The sequence below is a fragment of the Dendrobates tinctorius genome, unplaced genomic scaffold, assembly GCF_039654945.1.
Source record: "Dendrobates tinctorius isolate UK_male_01 unplaced genomic scaffold, ASM3965494v1 ptg000062l, whole genome shotgun sequence".
Classification (NCBI taxonomy): Eukaryota; Metazoa; Chordata; class Amphibia; order Anura; family Dendrobatidae; genus Dendrobates; species Dendrobates tinctorius.
In genome coordinates, this window is record NW_027361730.1 from 14,812,740 (window position 1) to 14,839,486 (window position 26,747).

The 26,747-nt window shown below is 45.2% G+C and overlaps 1 protein-coding gene across 6 annotated transcripts in view; it reads left to right on the top strand.

The window, feature by feature from the left end:
* SHANK3 (SH3 and multiple ankyrin repeat domains 3) overlaps positions 1-26,747 on the top strand; it is a 609,395-nt gene that overhangs the window by 324,628 nt on the left and 258,020 nt on the right. For all 6 annotated transcript variants that reach the window (XM_073579308.1, XM_073579309.1, XM_073579307.1 and 3 more), the window contains one exon: positions 575-646. In XM_073579308.1, the coding sequence (XP_073435409.1) occupies positions 575-646 (72 nt within the window). The remainder of the gene's footprint in view (positions 1-574; positions 647-26,747) is intronic.

Consider the following 26,747-nt stretch of genomic DNA (forward strand, 5'->3'; position numbering starts at 1 on the left):
AAAACCTTTCAGGTGATGCAGTTTTTTAAAAAGATGATCTGCTTTTGCAGCTGAAAAACGTATCCTCAAAAAACACAGGAAAAACACTGTGTGTGAATGTAGCCTTAGATCAGGAATAGAACAGCCATTTATAGGACATTTCATAACTTTCCCAAACTCCTATGAAAAAATATTCAGCACATCCTGCATTGAATTACTGTACCCAATTTATTATATATTTTAGGAGTCGGAGTCGGTCCATTTTATACCGACTCCAACTCCGACTCCACCAAAATGAGCACCGACTCCGACTCCACAGCCCTGGAAAGAGCTACATGTGCTTATAAATAGGAGATAAAAACCGTAGCTGTTTATCATTGTAAATGAACTAATCTTAGCTTGGTATTGGCATTGAAGATTTACTACATGAAAGAATAGGATGGCAATGTAGAAATATCAAGAACTGACTGATCTTGTATGAGTGATGCATTTTATATTACATGCTGAGCTGTGCAGGCATATCATAATGAAATGAATGTACATAAACATATATGTTACCTGGACCGGTGTTATCTATGTTTTTATATCTTTTTAGTTCCGCTATAAGAGAAGAGTTTACACACAGACGCTACTGGACGACAAACAGTTTGCCAAACTTCACACCAAAGTAAGAGACTGCTTTATAATCTGCTCACATGGTTTATATAGGTGGACAGTTTTCTGTGTCTTAGTATCAGGTCCAGGATTTCTCAAATATAGGGAAATTCAAAGCTAAAAACTTAGTAGATTTGTTTTGAATCCATTGTGTATAGTATTGTTCCTCTAAGTGTTTTATTAGTGTTAGACAATGTCATTAGGTTTTTGCAGCCCCATCTGAGAGCAGCATGAAGTAGACATGGAGACACTGATTTTTAACACTGCGTTATCTACTGTTGTATATGCCAGTCTTAATGAAGGGGCGTGCAGGAGTAGAATGCACTTACCGTAATTCAGTAAGATGCGCATCTTGCAAGTGTTATGATTCTTCGACAGAAATGTACTCTAGTCAGGAACTGGGGTACATTTTTGGTGAAATTTGCACCACTAAAATGGCCTAAATTTTCATGAATTAAACAGGCAGACATAGTCACTCCCCTGTCCTGCCCGTGCTCTGCCCATTTTGGTGAAAACAGCAAAAGTCGTGGAGTTTTTGTGCAGCTTCTGAGTTATTAAGGTGTTTTATTCCCGAAAACTGGCATAAACACCTTAAAGGGGTTGTCCTACTAACAAAGTACATTTTAATTATTAGATTTTGGAATAATAGTAATTTCCACAATTAGATGTTTTAAAAAATATTCCTGTGCTGAGATAATCTTATAAATGTGTCCCTGTTATATACTGTGTAATGTCTGTGTCTTGTCTGACTATTCAGGAACATGGTCAGGGTAGGAATATACAATTTATGGTGAGTACACAGATGAAACAGCAGGGCCTGGCAGTTGCTACTTTCTGAGGTAATACATTTTCCTGTCTGTTTTAACACAGTACTGATTGTTTTTGCCGTGTCTCACCAGTCCTACTCATCATAAATCAAGTCGTTGACATATAAGCTCAGCGGCTGCCGGAGCTCCTACGTCACTGACTTGACTTATGATGAGCTCGGGTGACTGGAGACCTCAGGGTGGGAAATGTGTTACCTCAGGAAGGGAAATGTGTTACCCCAGGCAGTGAAATATTTTTTCCCAGGAAGGGAAGTGTGTTACCTCAGGAAGAGAAATATGTTACCTAAGGAAGGAAAATGTTTTACCTTAGGCAGCAATTTTTTTTTTTTAACTCAGGCAGCAAAATGTTTTACCTCAGGCAGGGAAATGTTTTACGTCAGAAAGGGAAATACCTCAGGCAGGTAAATGTGTTCTATCAGGCAGCAAAATATTTTACCTCAGGAAGGGAAATATGTTACCTCAGGCAAGGAAATATGTATTTCCTCAGGCAGCAAAATATTTTCCCTCAGGAAGGGAAGTGTGTTACCTCGGGAAAGAAAATGTGTTACCTTAGGCAATTAAATGTGTTACCTCAGGAAGGGAAGTGTGTTACTTCAGGAAAGAAAATGTTTTACCTCAGGCAGGGAAATATATTTTCCCTCAGGCAGGGAAATGTTACCTCAGGAAAGAAAATGTTTTACCTCAGGCAGGGAAATGTGCTACCTCAGGATGGAATATGTGTTACCTCAAGCAACTAAATATTTTACCTCCGGAAGGGAAATATGTTACCTGAGGCAAGGATGTACAATAAAAAAATTATATTGTGGTACTGTGTTAGCCAGAAAAATATATTTTGCAAGCTTTCAAGAGCACAGGGACTCCTTCAGGCAGGGAAATATATTACCTCAGAAAGCAGCAGCTGCTGTGAGCTCCTGCTATTTCGTCTATCATAATTGATTTGTACTTCCTCTCCCCTGGCCTGGAGTGGTGGTATATGCCGACCACAAAATGGAGCAACTATTCATGGTGAGATACAGCCATTACACGTTACATAGTGGGGGCACATTTCTAAGATTATCTGAGCACAGGTAATTTTTTTTAAAACATCCATTTGTGGAACTTGTTATTATTCTTCCAAGATATATTGAATAAAATATACTTTGATTGTGGGACATTCACTTTAATGAATCGGGGGTCTTTATCTGCTGCAGGTCCTCCAGTTCTCTCAATGATAATTGATCTGTTGCCACTGATTAACAGCTATCTGAATATGCATTGCGTCAGAAGACAGATGTCAATCAGTAATACAGGCTGGGATAGACTGAGCGCATAACTGACAGGATGAGAGATAAAACGGTGATATCAAAACTAAAGCAAGGAACCCAGGAAGTGACCAACAGCTAGAATTGGGGTCTCTGCCCATAAATATGCTGTTCTCAGTACAACCTGGGAGAGATTCCCTTTATTCATGTTCAGTGTAGATGCGCCACCTATAAAAGCATACACTCACTGACATCCCTGAAGGGCTAACGCACATTACTGTAATATACTGTAGTTCCATAGTGAAGGGAGATAATATGGAACCTATACACTTCTATAGGACTCTACTGTTTATGTCTTTGAATTATGGAGGTATTTAGGTGACTTTTTCTATAGGATGTTGTAATATTAAGGCTTGTAATGGATACTGTGCTTAGTGGATGCCATTATATAGTGCTGTACAGAGACACCATAAGACACCAGAATGCAGTGCCAGATCCGACATACAGCTGATACCGACAGTTCCCAACTGACCGTATTGATTTATAATGGAATCTATCGGGATCTATCAAGGTGTCCATAGTTTTGATAGCAAAATATCTCTGCATAAATAATTCTATTTTCCATTATCCTTGGATGAATCTGCATTGGAGGCTCTTAACGACCCCCCTGACGGGGATGAATTCAGTCTGAGTGAGTCATTTTTCTATTGCTGCAGAATATGTACCAATTTTTGTACATATAGACTAAGTATGCCCATATATTCAATTTGTATAGTGGTGGAAATTGTTTTCAGGTGAAAATGGTTTTTCAACCAAAGAAATCCCTGTCATATACAATATATGCTATGCATTACCTTCTTTTAATCTATTTACTGTTTTTTTTTTTTTGTGAAAAGTGAATGTCATCTAAACAATGGGTGAACAAATGTGCCAAAAGATTACAAGAAAATTAGGTACATAATTACAACATAAGCCTCACAATAGCACTAACCCCCCACATGTAGCCATGTTTTGAACAAGAATCGGCAATTAATCCACATCAGACTGTGGAGGATTCAAAAGATTACACCCACACAGCAATTCAGTCATATAGAAAATGGTATGTTGAATGAGCTACATGCACCTGACTTGTATACATTTGGACTTAAATTGAATGGGAGCCATATAGGAAAAGGCTTAGAGGTGAGACATTTTATCTTTAACAGTGTGTCAAAGGTAATGGAGCAAGCACAGAATCCTAATTACTTGTCTAAAGAGGATGACGAGAAGATCCACTACAATCATACTGTCATATAGAAAGCCTCATTTAGTTTAGTGTTTACTCAGAATGTACTCATGCTACTGTATTTTTCAAAGGTGATTTTGCTAGACAATTCAAGACATCATACTCTCTAAGACTATACTGATTTTTAATATACAATATCTACCGTATATAGATTATATATATATATATATATATATATATATATAGTTAGATTCTATATATAACACCGATTAAAAGATTAGACAGACGTGTTTTTGCAAAAGCATGACGTAACAAATATGGAAACAACAAGTAAAGAAACACTATTGAAACAAACCAGAATATGTGTTAAACTATACATTTCTAAAATTTCCCCCTTCATCCTTTTTACTATGAAGACAGCATTACACCCCCCTGGTGTTCTCTCTAATGAACTGGTAGCCTTGTTAAAAGCTCACTTGTGGAACCACCTGCTTTCAGAAAGTGTTTGTGACCATGAGGTGTGTTTTGCAGAGGCAGTATTGGTCCTCAGCTCCAAACAGTACTGAGCACTATTTCACAACTGTTTTAAGACAGAGTATGACAAGAACCACTCAACCAAGTGAAGAGAAAAACAGTCCATCATTACTTTATGATATGAAAGTCATTCAAACTGGAAAACTCCTTGAAGTTTTCATGAAGTGCTTTCATGAAAACTATCAGTCCCTGTAACACTGTGTTGTCAAAGACACCGCACTACACTTGCTCATAGAGCCAGTGCGCGTGTCCTGAGTACAGAAGCAGTGCTAAGAGTTACCTGGGGAGCAGGGCAGCAGAGGTGACCAGGCGTGCTTCAACTATTAGTGTCAGGGTCCAGTCAGCGCTGGAAAGTAAAGAGGCATAGGACCTGCGGACACTGAAACTGAACAAGCTTGCACGGGACCTATGGTCATGTGACTGCAAGGGGGCGTGGCTTAGCGTCCTGCTTTCAGATATGACAGGACACCATACAACAACTCAGAGTCAGGCAAAACGGAGGTCACAACAGTACGAGCAAACGAGGCACAGGAGGGATAAACAGACGGGAGGTCAGACAAAGCCAAAGGTCATACACAGGATCACAGTACAGTACCAGGGATGAGACAGAGCGGATAATCAGGGCCAAGCAGAGATCAAAACCAACCAGACATAGGAGGTACCAGGCAGAATCCAAAGCGATATCCAGGGAACAGACCGAGTCATACACAGAGAATCAAGTAACCAGAACACAGCACAAACACACTCAGGGAGTCACCACACAATGCCAAGGGCGAAAGTATAACTGACAGGGATGGGAGCGTCCTGAGGCTATAAGAAGCCTCCCCCAGAACCAGGGAGAGGCCACTGTTGTGAGTTCATTTTCCCCTTCACTACTGAGGCCCGAGGAACTCCCTCTTCTGGTGAAGAAAGGTAGTGAGCCTGATTGTCAAACACCTGGGGCTGATGATGATGACGGGCTGAGTGGAGTTAATGACTGGATATAAGGCTGCCGACGCCCTTCTGGCCTGCGGGTGATTTCTCTGTGGACTTCTAGGAAACCAGTCTGATTCCTGCTCATCTAAAGCTAAGATTTCTGCTTTGCCTTTTTGCATTAGTGTTTTGTTTTCCTTGCTTTTCTGGATTCTGCCATTCCCTGCTGGGGTGAGCTGAATCTCCTTTTGCCTGTTGCTCTGTCTTCAGAATATTCCTGAGTACTGACATAGCTTTTTTGAAGCCTAGCGTCTTCAGGGCCTTTTTTACTGTCAGTTTGTTGGCTCTTATTTTCATAGGGTTTTTCACGGATTGCAGACAGCAGCCTTCCTGTCCTTTCCTATCTAAGCTAGCATGGGCCCCATCTTTGCTCAGTCTTTCTTCTTGCTTCACCGTCATTATATGTGGGGGGCTGCCTTTTGCTTTGGGGTCTGCTCTGGGGCAGTTTAGATTTCCCTTTCTGTCTTTAGGCTATGTAGTCCTCCGGCTGTGATAGAGGGGCCTAGGGCATCGTAGGAGCCCCCCACGGCTACTGCTAGTTGTGTTGATAGGTTCAGGGGTCTGCAATCCGATAGCTGCCAACTTCTCTGGTTTTCTGGACTTAGCTAGCATTTCTATTTTTGCCTTCTACGCAGGGCTGTGGAGTCGGAGTCGGTGCTCATTTTGGTGGAGTCGGAGTCGGTATAAAATGGACCGACTCCTAAAATATATAATAAATTGGGTACAGTAATTCAATGCAGGATGTGCTGAATATTTATTCATAGGAGTTTGGGAAAGTTATGAAATGTCCTATAAATGGCTGTTATATTCCTGATCTAAGGCTACATTCACACACAGCGTTTTTCCTGTGTTTGAGGATACGTTTTTCAGCTGCAAAAGTTGATCATCTTTTTAAAAAACTGCATCACCTGTAAGGTTTTTGAGCTCATAGATAATGTTCTCAATAGCAAAAGCAGATTAGAAATCTGCTCTATCCATTTATCCATATCTGTCTATCCATATCGTATCTGTACCAAAAAGAATGAAAACCAGGTAGTACACCAATATATATTCTGTTCTATCTAAATATCTTGATTATTGGATCATAAAAATGATTACCGTATTTTCCGCTTTGTAAGACGCACTTTTTTTCCCCAAAATTTGGGGGGAAAACAGGGGTGCGTCTTACAAAGCGGACATGCCTTACCTAGGCTGTGATCGGGGGTGTCCGGCGGTTGCTGGCCGCTGCTGCGGGTGTGTCCGGTGCCGCGTTGTGTGCCCGTCGATGCCCGGGGCTCTGCCAACATTGTGCGACAGGCCAGAGCCCCGGCATTTCCTCAGTTCCCTGTGTGCCGGTAAAAAGATGGCCGCCGGCGCGTGCGCAGATGGGATCTCGGGACCCAGTTCTCGAGAGATGAGATTTGAAATCTCATCTCTCGAGAGGTGGGTCCCGAGATCCCATCTGCGCACGCGCCGACGGCCATTTTCCCTGGGTTCCCTGTGTGCGCGCGGTGGTGCCTGCAAAAAAAATGGCCGCCGCGCGTGCGCAGATGGGATCTTGGGACCCAGCTCTCGAGAGATGAGATTTCAGATCTCATCTCTCGAGAACTGGTCCCGAGATCCCATCTGCGCACGCGCCGGCGGCCATTTTTTTTTTACCGGCACTTCAGCGCACATATACAGGGAACCGAGGAAATGCTGGGGCTCTGGATTGTCGAACAATGTCGGCAGAGCCCCGGGCATCGATGGGCACACAACGCCGCACCGGAGCACCCGCAGCACCGGCCTCCAACCGCCGGACAAGTGGAGAAACCTGACACCAGCACAAGACTCTGCAGCAGCAACAGCACACATCGGAGCCCCCCCTCATCCCTGAATGCGGCCTGCAGCATCACTCCACGCCTGCCTCCTCCAGCAGCGAGCCTGGGACCCCTCTACACCGCAGCCACCAACCCCGGTAAGCAATAAGATGCAAGAATTATAAGAGGCACCACCATTTTATTAAAAAATATTTTTTTCTTATTTTTCTCCTCAAAAATTGTGGTGCGTCTTATAATCCGGAGCGTCTTATAAAGCGAAAAATACGGTAAATGTCTGAGGTTCACATTGTACTACAATAAATTTTTCACTTAAATATAAGCAATATGTGTGGGAGTCGGAGTCGGAGTCGGTGTAAGGGAAATTGAGGAGTCTGAGTCGCAGGTTTGGCTTACCGACTCCACAGCCCTGACTCAATCATAACAGGCCACAATCATAGCCCCAGGTGTGCAGGTAAGCCTGCATCGGGATCACAACCTTTAACCCCAGAAATGCCAGTCATCAGCACTGGTTCCAGACATTAACCCCACGGTGCGAGTCAAACCCGCACTGAGATCATGACAGTACCCCCCTCTCAACGGGGGGGGGCCTCTGGACCCCCAGGCTTGCCCGGGTACTTAGCATGGAAAGCCCGTACCAGGCGATCAGCATGCATCAACCGGGCCGGTACCCAGGACCTGTCTTCCGGTCCATACCCCTTCCAATGAACCAGGTACTGTACCGACCGCCGTACCAACCTGGAATCTACGATATGACCAACCTCGTACTCCACCTGCCCCTCGACCAAAACATGAGAAGCAGCAGACTCGGAGTCTCCCCGGACTGCTTCAAAAGGTTTCAGTAGAGATTTGTGGAAGACGTTAGGGATCTTGAAAGAGGGTGGAAGGCACAGCCTATACGCCACTGGATTGATTTTTTTCCACAATCTTGTACGGGCCAATGAATTTGGGTCCTAACTTGGCTGACGGAATCTTTATCTTAATGTTTCACTTGGAGAGCCAAACTTTCTCTCCAACCTGAAACGTGGGACCAGGTGTTCGTTTCCTGTCCGCGAAAAACTTATACCTGCCTTGAGACCTGGATATACGCTTCTGGACTTCTGCCCATGTATCTTTTAACCGCTGAACAGAGTCCTCAGCCCCGGGGCACCCCGAATCCAGACGAGAAAACTCACCAAAATGAGGACTGAACCCATAGTTAATCAAGAAAGGGGACCTACCAGTGGATTGACTCACCCGACTATTGAAGGCAAATTCAGCCAACGGCAGTGCATCGCACCAGTCACTCTGTCTAGCAGAGGTTAGACACCTGAGGATCTGTTCCAGGGACTGGTTAGTGCGCTCCGTCTGCCCATTGCTCTCAGGATGGTATGCAGACGAAAAGGACAGAGACATACCTAATTTTTTGCAGAAAGCACGCCAAAACTTAGCCACAAACTGCACACCACGATCAGACACCACATTCAGGGGTACCCCAATAACATGCTGCACAAACAACCTGGACAACGTCTCAGCTGACGGTAGTGACTGGACAGGAGTACGAAATGAGCCTGCTTAGAAATCCTGTCCACCACTACCCATACCACTGTATTACCCTTAGATGGAGGGAGATTGGTAACAAAATCCATGGATAAGTGAGTCCATGGCCTTTCGGGCACTGCCAAGGGTATCAGCTCCCCTGCCGGCTGGCTATGAGAGCTTTTAGAACGAGCGCAGACCCCACAACCAGCAATGAATTTTTTTATGTCCGAACCAAGGGTAAGCCACCAAAAGATCCTAGCCACCGCCAGACGTGTGGCTGAAATACCAGGGTGAGCACTCAGCTTGGATTCATGGAACTCCTGCAAGAGTTTCAGGCGAAGTTGCTCTGGGACAAACAACTTCCCCTCCGGCTTGGCCGCCGAGGCCTGCGACTGGGCCCCCTGAATCTCCCGTTCCAATTCAGGCGACACCTGCTGAAAACTGCGTGATAAGGCGTCAGCCTTGACATTCTTAGACCCTGGACGAAATGTAATCGTAAACTGAAAACGGGAAAAAAAAGTGACCAACGGGCTTGTCTGGGCGTTAGTCTTTTAGCAGACTCAATGTACGACAAATTTTTGTGATCCGTGATCACCGTAACCGGGTGACTGGCCCCCTCCAAAAAGTGCCTCCATTCTTCAAACGCCAATTTGACCGCAAGAAGCTCTCTATTGCCTACGTCGTAGTTTCTTTCCACAGCAGAGAACTTCTTGGAAAAGGAAGCACATGGCCTGAGGTTGGTTAGAGTGGCAGGCCCTTGGGACAACACCGCCCCCACCCCCACCTCAGAGGCGTCCACTTCCACGACGAATGGTTTGGACGGATCTGGCTGCACTAACACAGGAGCAGACATAAAACATTTTTTCAGCGTCGCAAAGGCCTCTTTTGCGAGCGTGGACCAATTTCTCACATCCGCACCTTTGCATGTTAGATCCGTGAGAGGTTTGACCACTTGCGAAAACCCCCGGATAAATTTGCGGTAATAATTGGCTAACCCCAAGAAGCGCTGAAGACCCTTAAGATCTCGCGGTTGCACCCAATCCGCAATGGCCTGCACCTTCTTGGGGTCCATGCGAAAACCCTCACCGGATACAATTAACCCCAAAAAGGACAACTCTTGTACACAGAATACACATTTTTCCAATTTGGCATACAAATGATTTTCTCTCAGCCTTTGAAGCACAGTTCGTACATGTTCCAAATGAGAATACCTGTCGGGGGAATATATCAAAATATCATCTAAGTAGATAACGACAAAACGACCAATGAGATCCGAGAATACCACGTTGATGAAATTCTGAAATATGGCAGGGGCGTTGGTGAGACCAAACGGCATGACTAAATTTTCAAATAGTCCCTCGGTCGTGAGGAACGCGGTTTTCCATTCATCCCCCTCTCGGACCCTTATCAAATTATATGCCCCCCGAAGGTCCAGTTTAGAAAACCACTTTGCCCCTGATAGTTGGTTCCATAAATCGGGAATCAACGGAAGGGGGTACGTATTCCGTACAGTAATTTGATTAAGCTCCCGGAAGTCGAGACAGGGACGTAACCCGCCATCTTTTTTCTTTACAAAAAAGAAACCTGCCGCCACAGGTGAGACTGAAGGACGTATGTGTCCTTTGCGCATACATTCAGGAATGTACTCCTTCATAGCCAAGCGCTCAGGACCGGACAAATTAAACAGACGGGCTTTGGGTAATTTAGCCCCCGGGACCTGCTCAATAGCGCAGTCAAAGGGTCTATGTGGCGGTAACGTCTCGGCCTCGCTTTCAGAGAATACATCTTTGAAGTCCTTCAGGCATTCCGGAATACCTTCCAGCTCGACAGATGATACAGACACAGATTTAACAGGTTCAACCAGCAGTGCGGATTTATCACATAACTCAAAATCATTAAACCCCCATTGTACAATCTCCCCCGTTTTCCAGTTAATAACTGGGTTATGGTGTTGTAACCAGGGCATGCCCAACACCAACCCTGCATGTAGATTGTCCAGCACAAAACAACTTATGTTTTCCACATGAGTAGCACCCACTCTGAGCGAAAACACATCAGACATAAAGCGAATTCCCTCCTTAGTGAGGGGAGATGAGTCAATGGCCATCACCTTGATCGGAACGTTGAGCCTAACTGTCCCTATCTTGCAGTGTGTGACCAATTGGGAGTCAATAAGATTAATAGATGATCCGCAGTCCACGAAGGCTGTAGAGGAAAAAAAGAACTACCATCCACAAACAGTTCCACAGGCAGTACTACTTTAGAAAATGAGGAAAATGGTACCTGGGGGTCTGAGCAGCCTCCCCGTTGACTACCCAGACCTAATCGTTTCCCGCCGACCGGGTTTGAAGACGGGCAATTTGGGCACTCCCGTTTTACCACTGTAAAAGCATAACTGCTTGTCCTTCCGGCGTTTCCTCTCCGTATCCTTCAGGGAGAGGGCGCCTACATCCATGGGCTCAGGGGCAGTCTCTTTTCCACTGGGGAATAATGGAGTATCCACCTGCATCACCCCTCTGGCCCGCAGCCTGCGGTCCATCCGGACGGCCTGGGTCATGGCGTCCTCGAGAGAGTTAGATGGGGGATGTAACGCCAAGGCATCCTGCAGCCGCTCGGACAAGCCTCTGCGAAAGAGTCCTCGGAGTGCGGCGTCTCTCCAAGAGACCTTTGCCGCCCAGCGGCGGAACTCAGAACAAAACCACTCAGCTGAGTGTTTCCCCTGACAGACACTCATCAACATGTCCTCTGCCAATCGCACTCGGTCAGGTTCATCATAAATGTGCCCGAGGGCCTCAAAGAATGCGTTCACCGACATATACGTTCAGGAGCAGAGGAAGACCAAGAGAAAGCCCATGCTTGCGGAGCCCCCCGAAGTAGGGAAATAATGACCCCCACCCTCTGGAATTCATCCCTGGAGGAGCGGGGCCTTAGAGAAAAAAAAAGTTTGCATACTTCTCTGAAAGACCTGAACTCCTTTTTATCCCCTGAGAAAAGGTCTGGTAATTTGACCGGAGATTCGGGTGACGCTAATGACACATCCCTACCCCCAGAACCAGAAGCCCCTGCATCGGCAGCCCCCTGCACAGTAACCACCAACTGTTGCTGGGTCTGGGCCATCGTGCGTTGTTCCACATTGAGCTTATGGAACATTTGGGTCAGGTGCTTGACCTGATCAGAAGGCTTGTATGGGATCCATGAGGATAACACACACTTTTTTTTTTTTTTTTCTTAAGAAAAAAAAAAAACTGAAACGGTCAGTTATAATGTCAAAGACACCGCACTACACTTGCTCATAGAGCCAGTGCGCGTGTCCTGAGTACAGAAGCAGTGCTATGAGTTACCTGGGGAGCAGGGCAGCAGAGGTGACCAGGCGTGCTTCAACTATTAGTGTCAGGGTCCAGTCAGCGCTGGAAAGTAAAGAGGCATAGGACCTGCGGACACTGAAACTGAACAAGCTTGCACGGGACCTATGGTCATGTGACTGCAAGGGGGCGTGGCTTAGCGTCCTGCTTTCAGATATGACAGGACACCATACAACAACTCAGAGTCAGGCAAAACGGAGGTCACAACAGTATGAGCAAATGAGGCACAGGAGGGATAAACAGACGGGAGGTCAGACAAAGCCAAAGGTCATACACAGGATCACAGTACAGTACCAGGGATGAGACAGAGCGGATAATCAGGGCCAAGCAGAGATCAAAACCAACCAGACATAGGAGGTACCAGGCAGAATCCAAAGCGATATCCAGGGAACAGACCGAGTCATACACAGAGAATCAAGTAACCAGAACACAGCACAAACACACTCAGGGGGTCACCACACAATGCCAAGGGCGAAAGTATAACTGACAGGGATGGGAGTGTCCTGAGGCTATAAGAAGCCTCCCCCAGAACCAGGGAGAGGCCACAATCATAGCCCCAGGTGTGCAGGTAAGCCTGCATCGGGATCACAACCTTTAACCCCAGAAATGCCAGTCATCAGCACTGGTTCCAGACATTAACCCCACGTGTGCGAGTCAAACCCGCACTGAGATCATGACATGTGTCTCATGAGGACGCCTCAGGAAGGAAGACCAAGAATGACCTCTTCTGCAGAGGATAAGCTCATCAGAGTAACCAGCCTTAAGGGGGTTTCACACTAAGCGAGATCGCTCGCGATATTGCTCGAGCATCACCGATATTGTGACGCAACAGCAATATAGCTAGCGATCTCGCTAAGTGTGAAATGTAGCGGCGACCGGACCCCCCCGTCGGCTATCGCTGATCGTGCTCGAATGTGCAGGTCCATTTTTCCATCGTTGGCGTCCCGCTGGCCAGCACTCATTGCGGTGTTTGAAGCTTAAAAACGACGAGCGACGTCGTTAGCGACGCAGAGCTCAGCGACACAGGAGTGACTTACCGGCCATGCCTCCTCTGCCCCTATTGGTCTTTACAGCGCTCACAATGTGTGAAATGTATCCGACGTAGTTATAAAAGACAACGCTGTAGCGCCTCATTCAACACTTTGTTCCCGTGCATAGTGGATGGTATTAACCGGTTTGGCTTCAGCGTTCCTGTGTGAGTCGCTACAGCGTTCATATTTTAACGGCTTTCACACCGCGGTTGCTTCAGCGTCCCTATCTCAATCGCTATTGCGCTTTTATTTGTGGATTCTTTTTATTCATCAAAGGACAGCTTTGTTTGCCAGGTATGTTTTTCAATTGTACCGAAGTTTGCGTTCCCCCGTTTTAGTTTTCCCCTTATTTGTTGTTGACTCGTCCACCTCCATTATCTTTATTGATAAGCGTTCACTTTTACCATTTCTATGTACATTGTGTCCATACGCATTGGACTGGGCAGACATTTTTTTTTTTTAAACCGTGCCCACCGCATTCTTGCTATTTTTGAGCGTAACAATTTTAAAGCGCAGCGACCATGTATCTGCAATTCAAACTTTTTTTTTTCCTTTTCTATGTCCATTGTGTCCATACGCACTGGCCTTGGCAGCCATTTTAGGTGACAGACCGCACCCGCCCCCATGCTTGCCTTTTTGGAGCGTAATACTTTTATTGCTTAGCGACCATGTTTCTGCTATTTAAATTTTTTTTTCCTTTTGTATGTCCATTGTGTCAATACGCACTGACCTGCGCAGCTATTTTAAGTTTCAGACTGCACCCGCCCCATTTTCTTGCTACTTTTGAGCGTGACACTTTTATAGCTCAGCGACCATGCATCAGTTTTTCACTCTCTATGTTACCTATTGTATGCAAGAATGGGGGCGGGCGCGGTCTGAAAACTAAAATGGCTGCCCAGACCTGTGCATATGGACACGATGGACATACAATAGGTAAAAAAGAGTTTCAATGGAAGACACATGGTCGCTGTGCTAAAAAAGTATCACGCTAAAAAATAGCAAGAATGGGGGCGGATGCGGTGTCAAATCTAAAATGGCTGCCCTGACTTGTGCTCTAAAACAAAAATGACTGCCATGTCGCTGAGCTCTATAAGTATGACGCTCAAAAATTGCATGAATGGGGGCGGGCGCGCTCTAAAAACAGAAATGTCTGAACAGGCCTTTGCGTATGGACATACAAAAGTTTATGCTTTCAAAAAGAAAGCAATGGTGGTGAGCCCGGAAAAAAAAAAAAAAAAAAAAAAGGAAAACAAAGAAAATTGCGTACACAAAAATTATAACTTTAGACCCCAAAAAAACCTACCTTTGACGGTGTGAAAAATCCGAAAGTTATGGCGGAGAAAAAGAGAAGACGTAACTAGCACTGTTGATTCTTCAGATGGTCCCAAAAATGGAGGTGTTGGAAAATAACGCTGAGGAGTCTTCAACAGGGTTGCTGAAGGACGAATAGCAAAATCAAACCAAAAAATGCACTTGTGTCTCTAAGGAGAAAAATGCAGGTTTTGAAGCTAACCACAGCGCTCCAGAGATTTAAACAGAAAGGCTACTACGTACTCTTTAATGACGCCGCCGGCCAATGAGAGCGCAGCAGTGACCACCAATCAGTGCTTGGGGGGTGTTGTAAATGAAGCGCTGACGCACGCCCACCGAGGTCTGAATCGCTTACAATTAAGTAATGTGAAAGGTACTCAACGACCAATGAGGTCGCTATGCAGATCGCTGATCTGTCTAGAGTCGTTGATGAGATTGGACTGTTTGAAAGCTATCTAGCGATCACGTAACGACGCACCAGCGATCTATGCCTAGTCGGATCGCTATCGTTATCGCTGGTGCGTCGCTATGTGTAAAAGGCCCTTTAGTAACCACAAATTAACAATACCTCAGATAACATCTCTAACAACTTATGCACATAAATCAGGTAGCAGACACAACTATCCACTATCTAGAGGAGACTGTGATAGACAGGCCTTTATGGTCAAATTTGTGCAAAAAAAACCCACAACCCACTACTAAAAACCGCAAACAAAAAAAAGAGACTGCGATGTCTTTCTGAGACGCATAAAAGAGGAAAAGTTGAGTGGGCTGTTTCTACATGTGTGGTACCTCCTGAAGCATGGAGAGAGAGGTGTGACGGTGTGGGGCTGCTTTGCTAGTGTTGGTGATTTATTACAACTTTAAAATGATTATTCATCACTGAACAATTCCAGCTTAATCTTTTCAGAACCCAAATTAAAATAAAAACAGTGTATACTCACATCCTGCAGCACCGAAATTCCAGTGATATCGACGCCGCTGTTTCCAGCATGCATCACAGCAATGTCACCACTGGGAACAAAGGTGCTGACATTACTGAAACTTTGGCAATACAAGGAGGAGATTATACCCTTTTTTTTTTTTCCTTTTAGTATGGGTCCTGAATTGATTAAGCTTTAAGGCAGTCTTACACAGCATGGCTACCACATTTTTCTGCGATATTACATCTTATATGGTGTGCACTTCATGGGACTTTCATTGCTGTTGCAACAGGATATTCACCCAAAAAACATATTCAGGCTATATAAGGGTATGTGCACACGCTGCGGATTCTGCTGCGTTTCCGGCTCTGCAGAAACGCAGCAGATTCTGCTGCGTTGTACAGTACCTTTATTTCCTATGGAAATAAAAAAAAGCTGTGCACATGCTGCATTTTTTTTCCGCGTGGTTTTGCTGCGGTTTACAATCCGCAGCATGTCAATTGTTTGGTGCAGAAATGCTGCGGTTTTACACCTCATCCATTATGAGGTGTAAAACCGCAGGGCAAAACCGCAGAAAAAACGCAGATAAACCGCAGAAATACCGCAGCACTTTGTCCTGCGGATTTCCTGCGGTTTTCTCTACAAAATATTTCATCAATCTATTTTAAGACCTGGAAAAAATTTTTTACTTCACTCAGCACCTCTGTCAGATCAGGTCTCCATTCCGGCAATTCTGGTATTTTTGCAGAAGGGCCTAGAATTGGGGTTATCGGGTAATACCCTTAAGGTGCAGGTATCAGCACTAGGAGCGCTATATAACCACAATGTAGCAGGAGACAGATGGGTCGCTAGATTTATAAAATCCTGTGAACGCAGTAAACCGGTGCGTATTCCTAGGTTACCTCCATGGGATTTAAATCTTGTTCTAGATTCTTTGACAGGTCCCCCCTTCAAACCCTTAGACTCAGCCTCAACTAAAGTTTTGACCTTAAAAACCGCCTTGTTGATTGCCTTGACTTCCGCAAGACGGGTCAGTGATATCCAGACATTGTCTGTAGATGCTCCTTTCTTAACCCCTTCATGACCCAGCCTATTTTGACCTTAATGACCTAGCCATTTTTTGCAATTCTGACCAGTGTCCCTTTATGAGGTAATAACTCAGGAACACTTCAACTCATCCTAGCGATTCCGAGACTGTTTTTTCATGACATATTGGGCTTCATGTTAGTGGTAAATTTAGGTCGATAATTTTTGCATTTATTTGTGAAAAAAAAAGGAAATTTGGCGAAAATGTTGAAAATTTGGCAATTTTTAAATTTTGAATTTTTATTCTGTTAAACCAGAGAGTTATGTGACACAAAATAGTTAATAAATAACATTTCCGACATGTCTACTTTACATCAGCACAATTTTGGAAACATTTTTTTTTGTTAGAAAGTTATAAGGGTTCAAATTTGACCAGCGATTTCTCATTTTTACAACAAAATTACAAAACCATTTTTTTTTAGGGACCATCTCACATTTGAAGTCACTTTGAGGGGTCTATATGGCAGAAAAAAAAACAACAGTGACACCATTCTAAAAACTGCACCCCTTAAGCTACTCAAAACTACATTCAAGAAGATTAACCCTTCAGGTGCTTCACAGGGACTAAAGCAACATGGATGGAAAAATGGACATTTTTATTTTTCCAACAAAAATTTTCTTTTAGCCTCAGTTTTTTTCATTTTCACATGGGCAACAGGGTAAAATGGATCCTAAAATTTGTTGGGCAATTTCTCCTGAGTACACCGATACCTCATATGTGGTCATAAACCACTGTTTGGGCTCACTGCAGGGCTCAGAAGGGAAGGAGGAGCGCCATTTGACTTTTTGAATGGAAAATATGCTGGAATATTTAGCGGTTGCCATGTCGCGTTTGGAGAGTCCCTGTGTGCCTAAACATTGGAGCTCTCCCACATTTGACCCCATTTTGGAAACTAGACCCTCCAAGGAACTAGATGCATAGTGAATACTTTGAACCCCCAAGTGCGTCACAAATTGATCCGTAAAAAAAGAAAGTACTTTTTTTTTTTTTTCACAAAAATTTTATTTTAGCCTCAGTTTTTTCATTTTCACTTGGGCAACAGGGTAAAATGGATCCTAAAATTTGTTGGGCAATTTCTCCTGAGTACACCAATACCTCATATGTGGTAATAAACCACTGTTTGGGCGCACGGCCGGGCCCGGAAGGGAAGGAGCGCCATTTGACTTTTTGAATAGAAAATTTGCTCCAATCGTTAACGGACACCATGTCGCGTTTGGAGAGTCCCTGTGTGCCTAAACATTGGAGCTCCCCCACAAGTGACCCCATTTTGGAAACTAGACCCCCCAAAGGAACTTATCTAGATGTGTGGTAAGCACTTTGAACCCCCAAGTGCTTCACAGAAGATTATAACGCAGAGCCGTGAGAATAAAAATAATTTTTTTCCACAAAAAAATGATTTTTAGTCCGCTATTTTTTATTTTCACGAGGGTAACATGAAAAATTGGACCCCAAAAGTTGTTGTACCGTTTGTCCGGAGTATGCTGGTACCTCATATGTGGGGGGATACCACTGTTTGGGCACACGGCAGGGCTCAGAAGGAAAGGAGCGCCATTTGACTTTTTGAATGGAAAATTAGCTCCAACCGTTAGCGGACACCATGTCGTGTTTGGAGAGCCTCTGTGAGCCAAAACTTTGGAGCTCTCATACAAATGACTCCATTTTGGAAACTAGACCCCCTAAGGAACTTATCTAGATGCATAGTGAGCACTTTGAACCCCCAAGTGCTTCGCAGAAGTTTATAACGCAGAGCCGTGAAAATAAAAATAATTTTTTTTTTCCACAAAAAAATGATTTTTTAGCCCGCTAATTTTTATTTTCACAATGGTAACAGGAGAAATTGGACCCCTAAAGTGGTTGTCCAGGTTCTCCTGAGTACGCTGGTACCCCATATGTGGGGGGGGAACTACTGTTTTGGCACACGTCGGGGCTCGGAAGGGAAGTAGTGACTTTTTGAAATACCGACTTGATGGAATGGTCTGTGGGCGTCACGTTACGTTTGCAGAGCCCCTGATGTGCCTAAACAGTAAAAACCCCCCCACAAGTGACCCCATTTTGGAAAATAGACCCCCCCAATGAACTTATCTAGATGCATAGTGAGTACTTTGAACCCCCAAGTGCTTCACAGAAGTTTATAACGCAGAGCTGTGAAAATAAAAAATCATTTTTTTCCTCAAAAAATGATTTTTAAGTCCGCAATTTTTTATTTTCACAAGGGTAACAGGAGAAATTGGACCCCAAAAGTTGTTGTCCAGTTTGTCCTGAGTACGCTGGTACCCCATATGTGGGGGGACCACTGTTCGGGCACACGTCGGGGCTCAGAAGGGAAGTAGTGACGTTTTGAAATGGCGACTTCATGGAATGGTCTGCGGGCGTCATGTTACGTTTGCAGAGCCCCTGATGTGCCTAAACAGTGGAAACCACCCCACAAGTGACCCCATTTTGGAAACCAGACCGCCCAAGGAACTTATCTAGATGTGTGGTGAGCACTTTTTTACTCCCAAGTGCTTCACAGAAGTTTATAACGCAGAGCCATGAAAATAAAAAATCTTTTTTTTTTTTCCACAAAAATAATTTTAGCCCCCAATTTTTTATTTGCCCAAGGGTAACAGGAGAAATTAGACCCCAAAAGTTGTTGTGCAATTTTTCCTGAGTACGCTGATACCACATATGTGGGGGTAAACCACTGTTTGGGCACACGTCGGGGCTCGGAATGGAGGGAGCACTGTTTGACTTTTTGAACGTAAAATTGGCTGGAATAAATGATGGCGCCATGTAGCGTTTGGAGACCCTCTGATGTGCCTAAACAGTGGCAACCCTCAATTCTAACTCCAACCCTAACCACAACACACCCCTAACCCTTATCCCAACCCTAATCATAACCCTAACCACAACCCTAACACCAACACACCCCTATCCCTAATCCCAACTCTAACCCTAACCACAAGCATAACCCTAATCCCAACCCACCCCTAACCCAAATCTTAACCCTAATTCCAACCCTAACCCCAATTCCAACCCTAACCCCAATTCCAACCCTAACCCCAATTCCAACCCTAACCCCAATTCCAACCCTAACCCCAATTCCAACCCTAACCCCAATTCCAACCCTAACCCCAATTCCAACCCTAACCCCAATTCCAACCCTAACCCCAATTCCAACCCTAACCCCAATTCCAACCCTAACCCCAATTCCAACCCTAACCCCAATTCCAACCCTAACCCTAGCCCTAACCCTAACGGAAAAATAAAAATATTTTCTTTATTTTATTATTTGTCCCTACCTATGGGGGTGATAAACGGGGGGTTTATTTACTTTATTTATTTTGATCACTGTGAGTTTATTACAGTGATCAAAATAAATGATTGAATCTGCAGCTGGCAGAATCCGTCGGGCGCAGTGCGCATGCGCCTGCCATTTTCCAAGATGGCGGCGCCCATGATGCGGGACACCGGCGGGATGGCCAGAGGGACAGGAGGTACCGGGGAGGGGGAGGGGGGGATCGAAAGGCTGGGGGGGGGATCGGAGGGAAGGGGGAGGGGAGCTGATGATGACTGCGGCGACCGATTGCTTCCGTCAGTCGGTGACGGCGGCTGATCGGTTCCGTCAGTGGGGGGGTCTCATCGATGTTTGCAGCCATGGCCGATGCTATTGCAGCATCGGCCATGGCTTGATTGTAATATTTCACCAGATTTCATTGGTGAAACATGATAATCGCACTGCGCATGCGCCCGCCATTTTCCAAGATGGTGGCGCCCATGAGCCGGGATGGCGGGACACCGGGAGCCAGAGCGGGACTCTGAGGCACCGCGGAGGGTGAGGGGGGCGGGGGATGATCGGACTGCGGAGGGAGGGAAGGGGAGGGGGAGCAGATTGTGACGGCAGCAGCCAATCGATGCAGTCAGTCCGTGGCGGGGGCCGATTGCCCCCACCAGCCGGTGTGGGGGAGGGGTCAGATTAGTGTCTCCAGCCATGTCCGATGATACTGCAGCATCGGCCATGGCTGGATTGTAATATTTCATCAAATTTCATTGATGAAATATTACTATCGCTCTGATTGGCTGTTGAAAGTGAAACAGCCAATCAGAGCGTTCGTAGCCACCCCCCTGGGGTGAAGTACAAAGCCCCCTGTATCTGCGGGTCGGGTGACCTTTCAGTGACCCCGGTCACCCGACCCGCAGGGGGGCTTTGAAGTCTTGACACAGCATATGCGTCATGGGCCGGATTGGCACCGACTTTCACGACGCATACGCTGTGTCACAAGTCGGGAAGGGGTTAAGGGTCTAACAAGATAAGATAGTTTTAAAGCCTGACCCAGCCTATTTACCTAAAGCTGTTTCTAAATTTCATAGAAGCCAAGAAATATATTTGCCATCCTTCTATGATAATCCCGCTATGGTAGAGGAGCGAAGATTCCATACTCTAGATGTAAAGAGAGCAGTATTAGGGTATTTAGAAAGGACTCAGGCTTGGAGACAGTAGGGCCCTGTTTGTCTCTTTTCAGGGTCGAAGGAAGGGGTTGGGTGTCACAAGGAACACCATCGCCCGATGGATAAAGGATGCGATCTGCTTGGCGTATTCATTCAAAGGAGAATCCCCACCAGAGGAAGTGAGGGCGCACTCTGCACGGGCCATGGCATCTTCATGGGCGGAAAAGAAGGATGTCTCCATTGACTTGATTTGTAAGGCAGCAACGTGGTCGTCACCTTCCACCTTTTATAGACACTACTGCCTTGATCTGTCATCCACCTGTCATCCACCTCCAGTTTAGATTTCGGGTGATCAGTACTTAGTGCTGTGGACCCTCCCAGGTAATAGTCTCTGAAAGTCTCTCGGTGGGTGCTGTCATGGCGAAAGGAAAACCAGTCATTATGTGCCGGTAATAGGATTTTACGGAGTCCACGACAGCACCCGCACGTTCCCCTCCCGTAAATATTCACTTTAGTTTTTTCCTGCACTCTGTGGGAAGTGTGTTATAAAAGTTTTCACTCTACAGAGGTGACTGTATTTTGTAGTATAAGCAAGAAGATGATTGTATGCCAATCTGATGGCGGTTCCTCTCATACTCTGAAACACAACTGAGGAGGTGAGGGGAACCGCCCCCCTTTTAAATCTGTAGGTTCCTGTCCTGATGGTGGGTGGATCCCCTCTCTCTGGGTGCTTTCGTGGACTCTGAAAAATCCTATTACCGGTACGTAATGAACAGTTTCTCACTTGTCGACAGTATCCTACTCAGGTAGAGAACAGGATGCTTTCCTCTGTACATCTCCTGAGAAAGGACCGCTTCTAATCTGACTTTTCCAGAGAGGCCCTAACTTGTTTTTTGAGAGAGGCCAGTTCTGGATTGCATCCACTTTATTGATCTGGGGTTTTATTTTGCCTCTACCCACTATATATCACAGATATTCAGCCTCCTGCTTCTCCATGGCACATTTTTTTATTTATTTATAGAAAACCCTGCCTTTCTGAGAGCATTGAACACTGCATGGACCTTTTTGAGATGACTTCCCCAATCAGGGGTGAAGATTACAATGTTGTCCAGGTATGCTGCGGTGTAGTTCTTATGGTGTGCAAGGATCCAGTCCATGGCCTTCTGGACAGTGGCCGGAGCTCCCTGCAGTCCAAACGACATCCAGACTTATTGGAAGCATCCATTGGGCATAAAGAAAGCCGTCTGTTCCTTGTGACACCAGGATTTGTTATTATCCCTTTATTAAATCCAAGGTGGTTATGTATCTTGCCAGGCCAAGTCTGTTGATCAGATCATTGACACACGCCATCAGATATGAGTTAAACTTGGAGACTTTGTTTCAATTCTGATAATCATTACCGAATCTCCAGTCTCCATAAGGTTTTGGAACAAGGACAATGAGGTTAGACCACCCACTGTCAGATTCCTTATTGACTCCAAGTTCCAGCATATATTCTTCACTTCCTTCAAGATCAGTTCTCGGCGGGCCTCGGGAATTTGGTAGGGCTTCAAGTTCACCTGCACATGGGATTCTGTCAAAACCTCGTGTTCTATGTCATCTGTATACCCCGACAAATCTGAGAACCAGTCCCGGCTCTGCACCACCACTTCCCAACACTGCTGGTGTTGGGCCCTCAACAGAATCTTTGCTATTGTGACACCTTCAATGTCCCCTTCTAGCTTGACCAGCAATCATAGGGTTTCAATAGGGTCCCTTTTGTGACATGGCTTGGTAAGATTGACGTGGTAGACCTGGCATGGCTTACATCTTTCCGGTGATGAACCTTGTAGTCCACTTCACCCAGCTTTTCTACCACCACATGGGGCCTTGCCATTTGGCCAACAACTTACTCTTAACCCCGCTAATAATCACAAGAAATCTGTCCCCGGGGCTAAACGGTCTCACTCTGCTGACCGGTTGTAGACCCGGGATTGAGCCTTTTGGGCCAAGAGGAGATGTTCCTTTATGATGGACATTATCTTCGCAACCGTCTCCTGCATCTGTGTGACATGCTCGATGATGCTCCAATGGGGCGTGACCTCTGCTTCCCAGGTTTCCTTTGCTATATCAATGAGACTCCTACAGACCAGTTAGATGCTCATAATCAACTCGTTACCTGCATTAAAGACACCTGTCTTAAATAGTCACCTTCATAAAAAAACTCCTGACCACAGACTCAATTAGTCAGTCAGACTCTAACCTATACAACATGGGCAAGACCAAAGAGCTTTATAAGGATGTCAGGGACAAGATCATACACCTGCACAAAGTTGGAATAGGCTACACATTGGGTGAAAAGTAGTCAACTGTTGGTGCAATAGTAAGAAAATGGAAGAAATACAAAATGATTGTCAATCGACATCCGTCTGGGGCACCATGCAAAATCTCACCTCGTGGGGTATCCTTGATCATGAGGAAGGTGAGAGATCAGCCTAAAACTACACAGTGTGAACTTGTTAATGATCTCAAGGCAGCTGGGACCACAGTCACCAAGAAAACCATTAGTAGCAGATTATGCCGTAAAGGATTAAAATCCTGCAGTGCCCGTAAGGTTCCCCTGCTCAAGAAGACACAAGTGCAGGCTCGTCTGAAGTTTGCCAATGAACACCTGGATGATTCTGTGAGTGATTGGGAGAAGGTGCTGTGGATGGATGAGACAAAAATTGAGCTCTTTGGCATTAACTCAACTCGCCGTGTTTGAAGGAAGAGAAATGCTGCCTATGACCGAAAGAACACCGTCCCCACTGTCAAGCATGGGATGTAGAAATATTATGTTTTGGGGGTGTTTCTCTGATAATAGCACAGGACTACTTCATGGCAACTATGGGAGAATGGATGGAGCCATGTACCGTAAAGTCCTTAGTGACAACCTCCTTCCCTCCGCCAGGACATTATTAATGGGTCGTGGCTGAGTCTTCCAGCAAGACAATGGCCCAAAACATACAGCCAAGGCAACAAAGGAGTGGCTCAAAAATAAGCACATTAAAGGTCATGGAGTGTCCTAGCCAGTCTCTAGACCAGGGGTCCTCAAACTTTTTAAACAGGAGGGCAAGATCAAAATCCCTCAGACCATTGGAGGGCCGGAATATAATTTAAAAAAAACTATGAACAAATTGCTAATTCCTATGCACACTGCACATATCTTATTTTGAAGTAATAAAACAAAACAGAAACAAATACAATATTTAAAATGAAGAACAAGTAAAGTTAAAATCAACAAACTTACCGATTTTTTTTTAATGGGTTCCTTGAATATCCTACACCTCGAGTCAATTTTTTCTCTTTCTTGATAAAATTGTTTCCTAGGGATTCAAAATTGCTATTAGTAAAATACCAATATATATACAGTGCTACAAAAACTATATCAGCAATAAAACTGCCCACACAGAGAAATACAGACTGCACTGCCCATCAATGTCTGATCAGTGCCACCAATGTAGTCTCACCAGTGCCCATATTGGTGGAATTCCACTTTTACCTCAGGCTCAGACTGGTGTGGTGAGAGAGTCCCCAGTAGGCAGGTAAATGTCCCCAATAGGCAGCAAAAGTCCCCAATAGTCAGGTAAAGGTCCCCAATAGGCAGGTAAATGTTCCCAATCGGCGGGTAAATGTCCCCAATAGGCAGCATAGTCACCAATAGGCAGGTAAATGTCCCCAATAGGCAGCACAGGTCCCCATTAAGGAAAGTAAATGTCCCAATAGGCATCATTAGGTCCCCAATAGGCAGCATAGGTCCCCATTAAGGAAAGTAAATATCCCAATAGGCATCATTAGGTCCCCAATAGGCAGGTAAATGTCCCCAATAGGCAGCATAGTCCTCAATAGGGAGGTAAATGTCCCAAATAGGCAGCATAGTCCTCAATAGGCAGGTAAATGTCCCCAAGAGGCAGCACAGGTCCCCAATAGGACCCGGTGGTAAAAAAAAAAAAAAAAAAACAGTACTCCCCCATGTCCCCTGCTGCTCTGAAGAGGCGCCCGCTCATCTCAGTCTTCTTTCGGCACAGACGGCGTGATGTCATCAGGCCGTGCAGGCGGCGTGATGACAATCACGTCGTCTGTGTGGTCTCTGCTGCATAATAAGGGCTGTGCAGCGCCTTTCCTCGGCGCCTCGTCCCGCTCGCGATTACAGGGCCCGCCGGCATTGAACTGCAATGACGTTCAATGTCGGCCGGATAAAAGTCCCCGGCGGGCTACATGTGGCCCGCGGGCCGTAGTTTGAGAACCTCTGCTCTAGACCTTAATCCCATAGAAAACTTATGGAGGGAGTTGAAGGTTTGCGTTGCCAAGCGACAGCATCAAAATCTTAATGATTTAGAGATCTGCAAAGAAAAGCTGACCAAAATTCCTCCTGACATGTTCGCAAACCTCATCATCAACTACAAAAAAAGTCTGACTGCTGAGCTGGGTTTTGCCACCAAGTATTAAGTCTTGTTTGCCAGAGGGATCAAATGCTATTTCTCACTGCAAAATACAAATAAATTTATATAATTTATACTATGTGATTTTCAGGATTTTATTTTTGAAATTCTATCTCTCAATGTTAAAATTAACCTACCCTTAAAGTTTAGACTGTTCATGTCTTTGTCAGTGGAGAAATTTACAAAATCAGCAAGGGATCAAATACTCATTTTTCGCACTGTATAATCTTGAATAAAGCAGCAGGTGAAAAGAGAGCTTGATTAAAGGCTGGGAGCTCAGGGACATGGAGCAGGTTGCACATCTCAATGGTGGGGAGAATCAATTTGATTAAGATGATTTTGATGCCCCAGCTACTATATGTGCTACATAATGCCCCTGTTTGGATACCTAAAAGGGGGTTCCGCACCATTAGTTCTATCTTCAGAGATCTGGTTTGGGGGAAAAAGCAGGCAAGGCTTCGACTGGAAATTTTGCAGAGACCTAAGGATGAGGGGGGTTTGGCACTTCCGAAACCTTGGATTTACTATTTAGCTGTGCAGGGTCAACATATAAGGGGCTGGAGAGAAATTGATGATATGGGCTCAACGCAAAGGGTTTTAGCCCATGTTCTAGATCGGAGCCCACTGAACCAGGGCCTGGAAGCGGGATGCTTTAGGAAGTTTGGATGGGTCTACCCCACTTGTTTACTGATTCATAGGATGTGGGAGGAAATTAAGAAGATTAGGGGGGGTGGAATATCTAACTGACTTCTCTCCAATATGGCAAAATTATAATTTACCGGAGTTTATTAAAATGGGGGACTTTAAAATTTGGAAGGGTTTGGAAATATGTTACATTGGCCAGGTACAGGAACGGGCAGGAGTTGTTACCCTTTGAGAAACTACAGGAGGTTTATGGACTGCCTGAGGTCTGTAGGTTTCAGTATAGGCAATTTCACCATGCTTACAGGACTCAGAGTAAAACGGTTAATATGAGGGTTCAGGCGGATATTCTGGTAAATTATGTCTGTGCAAAAGGGGGGAGGAGAGGTGTTGTATCAGATATATACAGGGACCTACTTTTTGCCTTCCTACAAAGATATCCAATTAAAGCAAAAGAGAAATGGGAGAAAGAGGAGGGTGATATAGAGGAAGATAAATGGGAAGTAATAATGGAATATGTACATAAGCTATCAGTGAACGAACCGGCCAGACTCTCTCAGTTTATATGTGCTCCATAGAGCGTATGGGACTCCGGACAGGCTGTACAAGGCCAGATTGAGACAGACCTCTGAATGCCAGATGTGTCGGACCGAAGGGACTGGGATTGTTCACATGCTATGGCAATGTCCAAAACTAAATACGTTTTGGGTGGAGATGGCAGCCGCAGTTGGAAGCGTATATAACTGTAGAATTG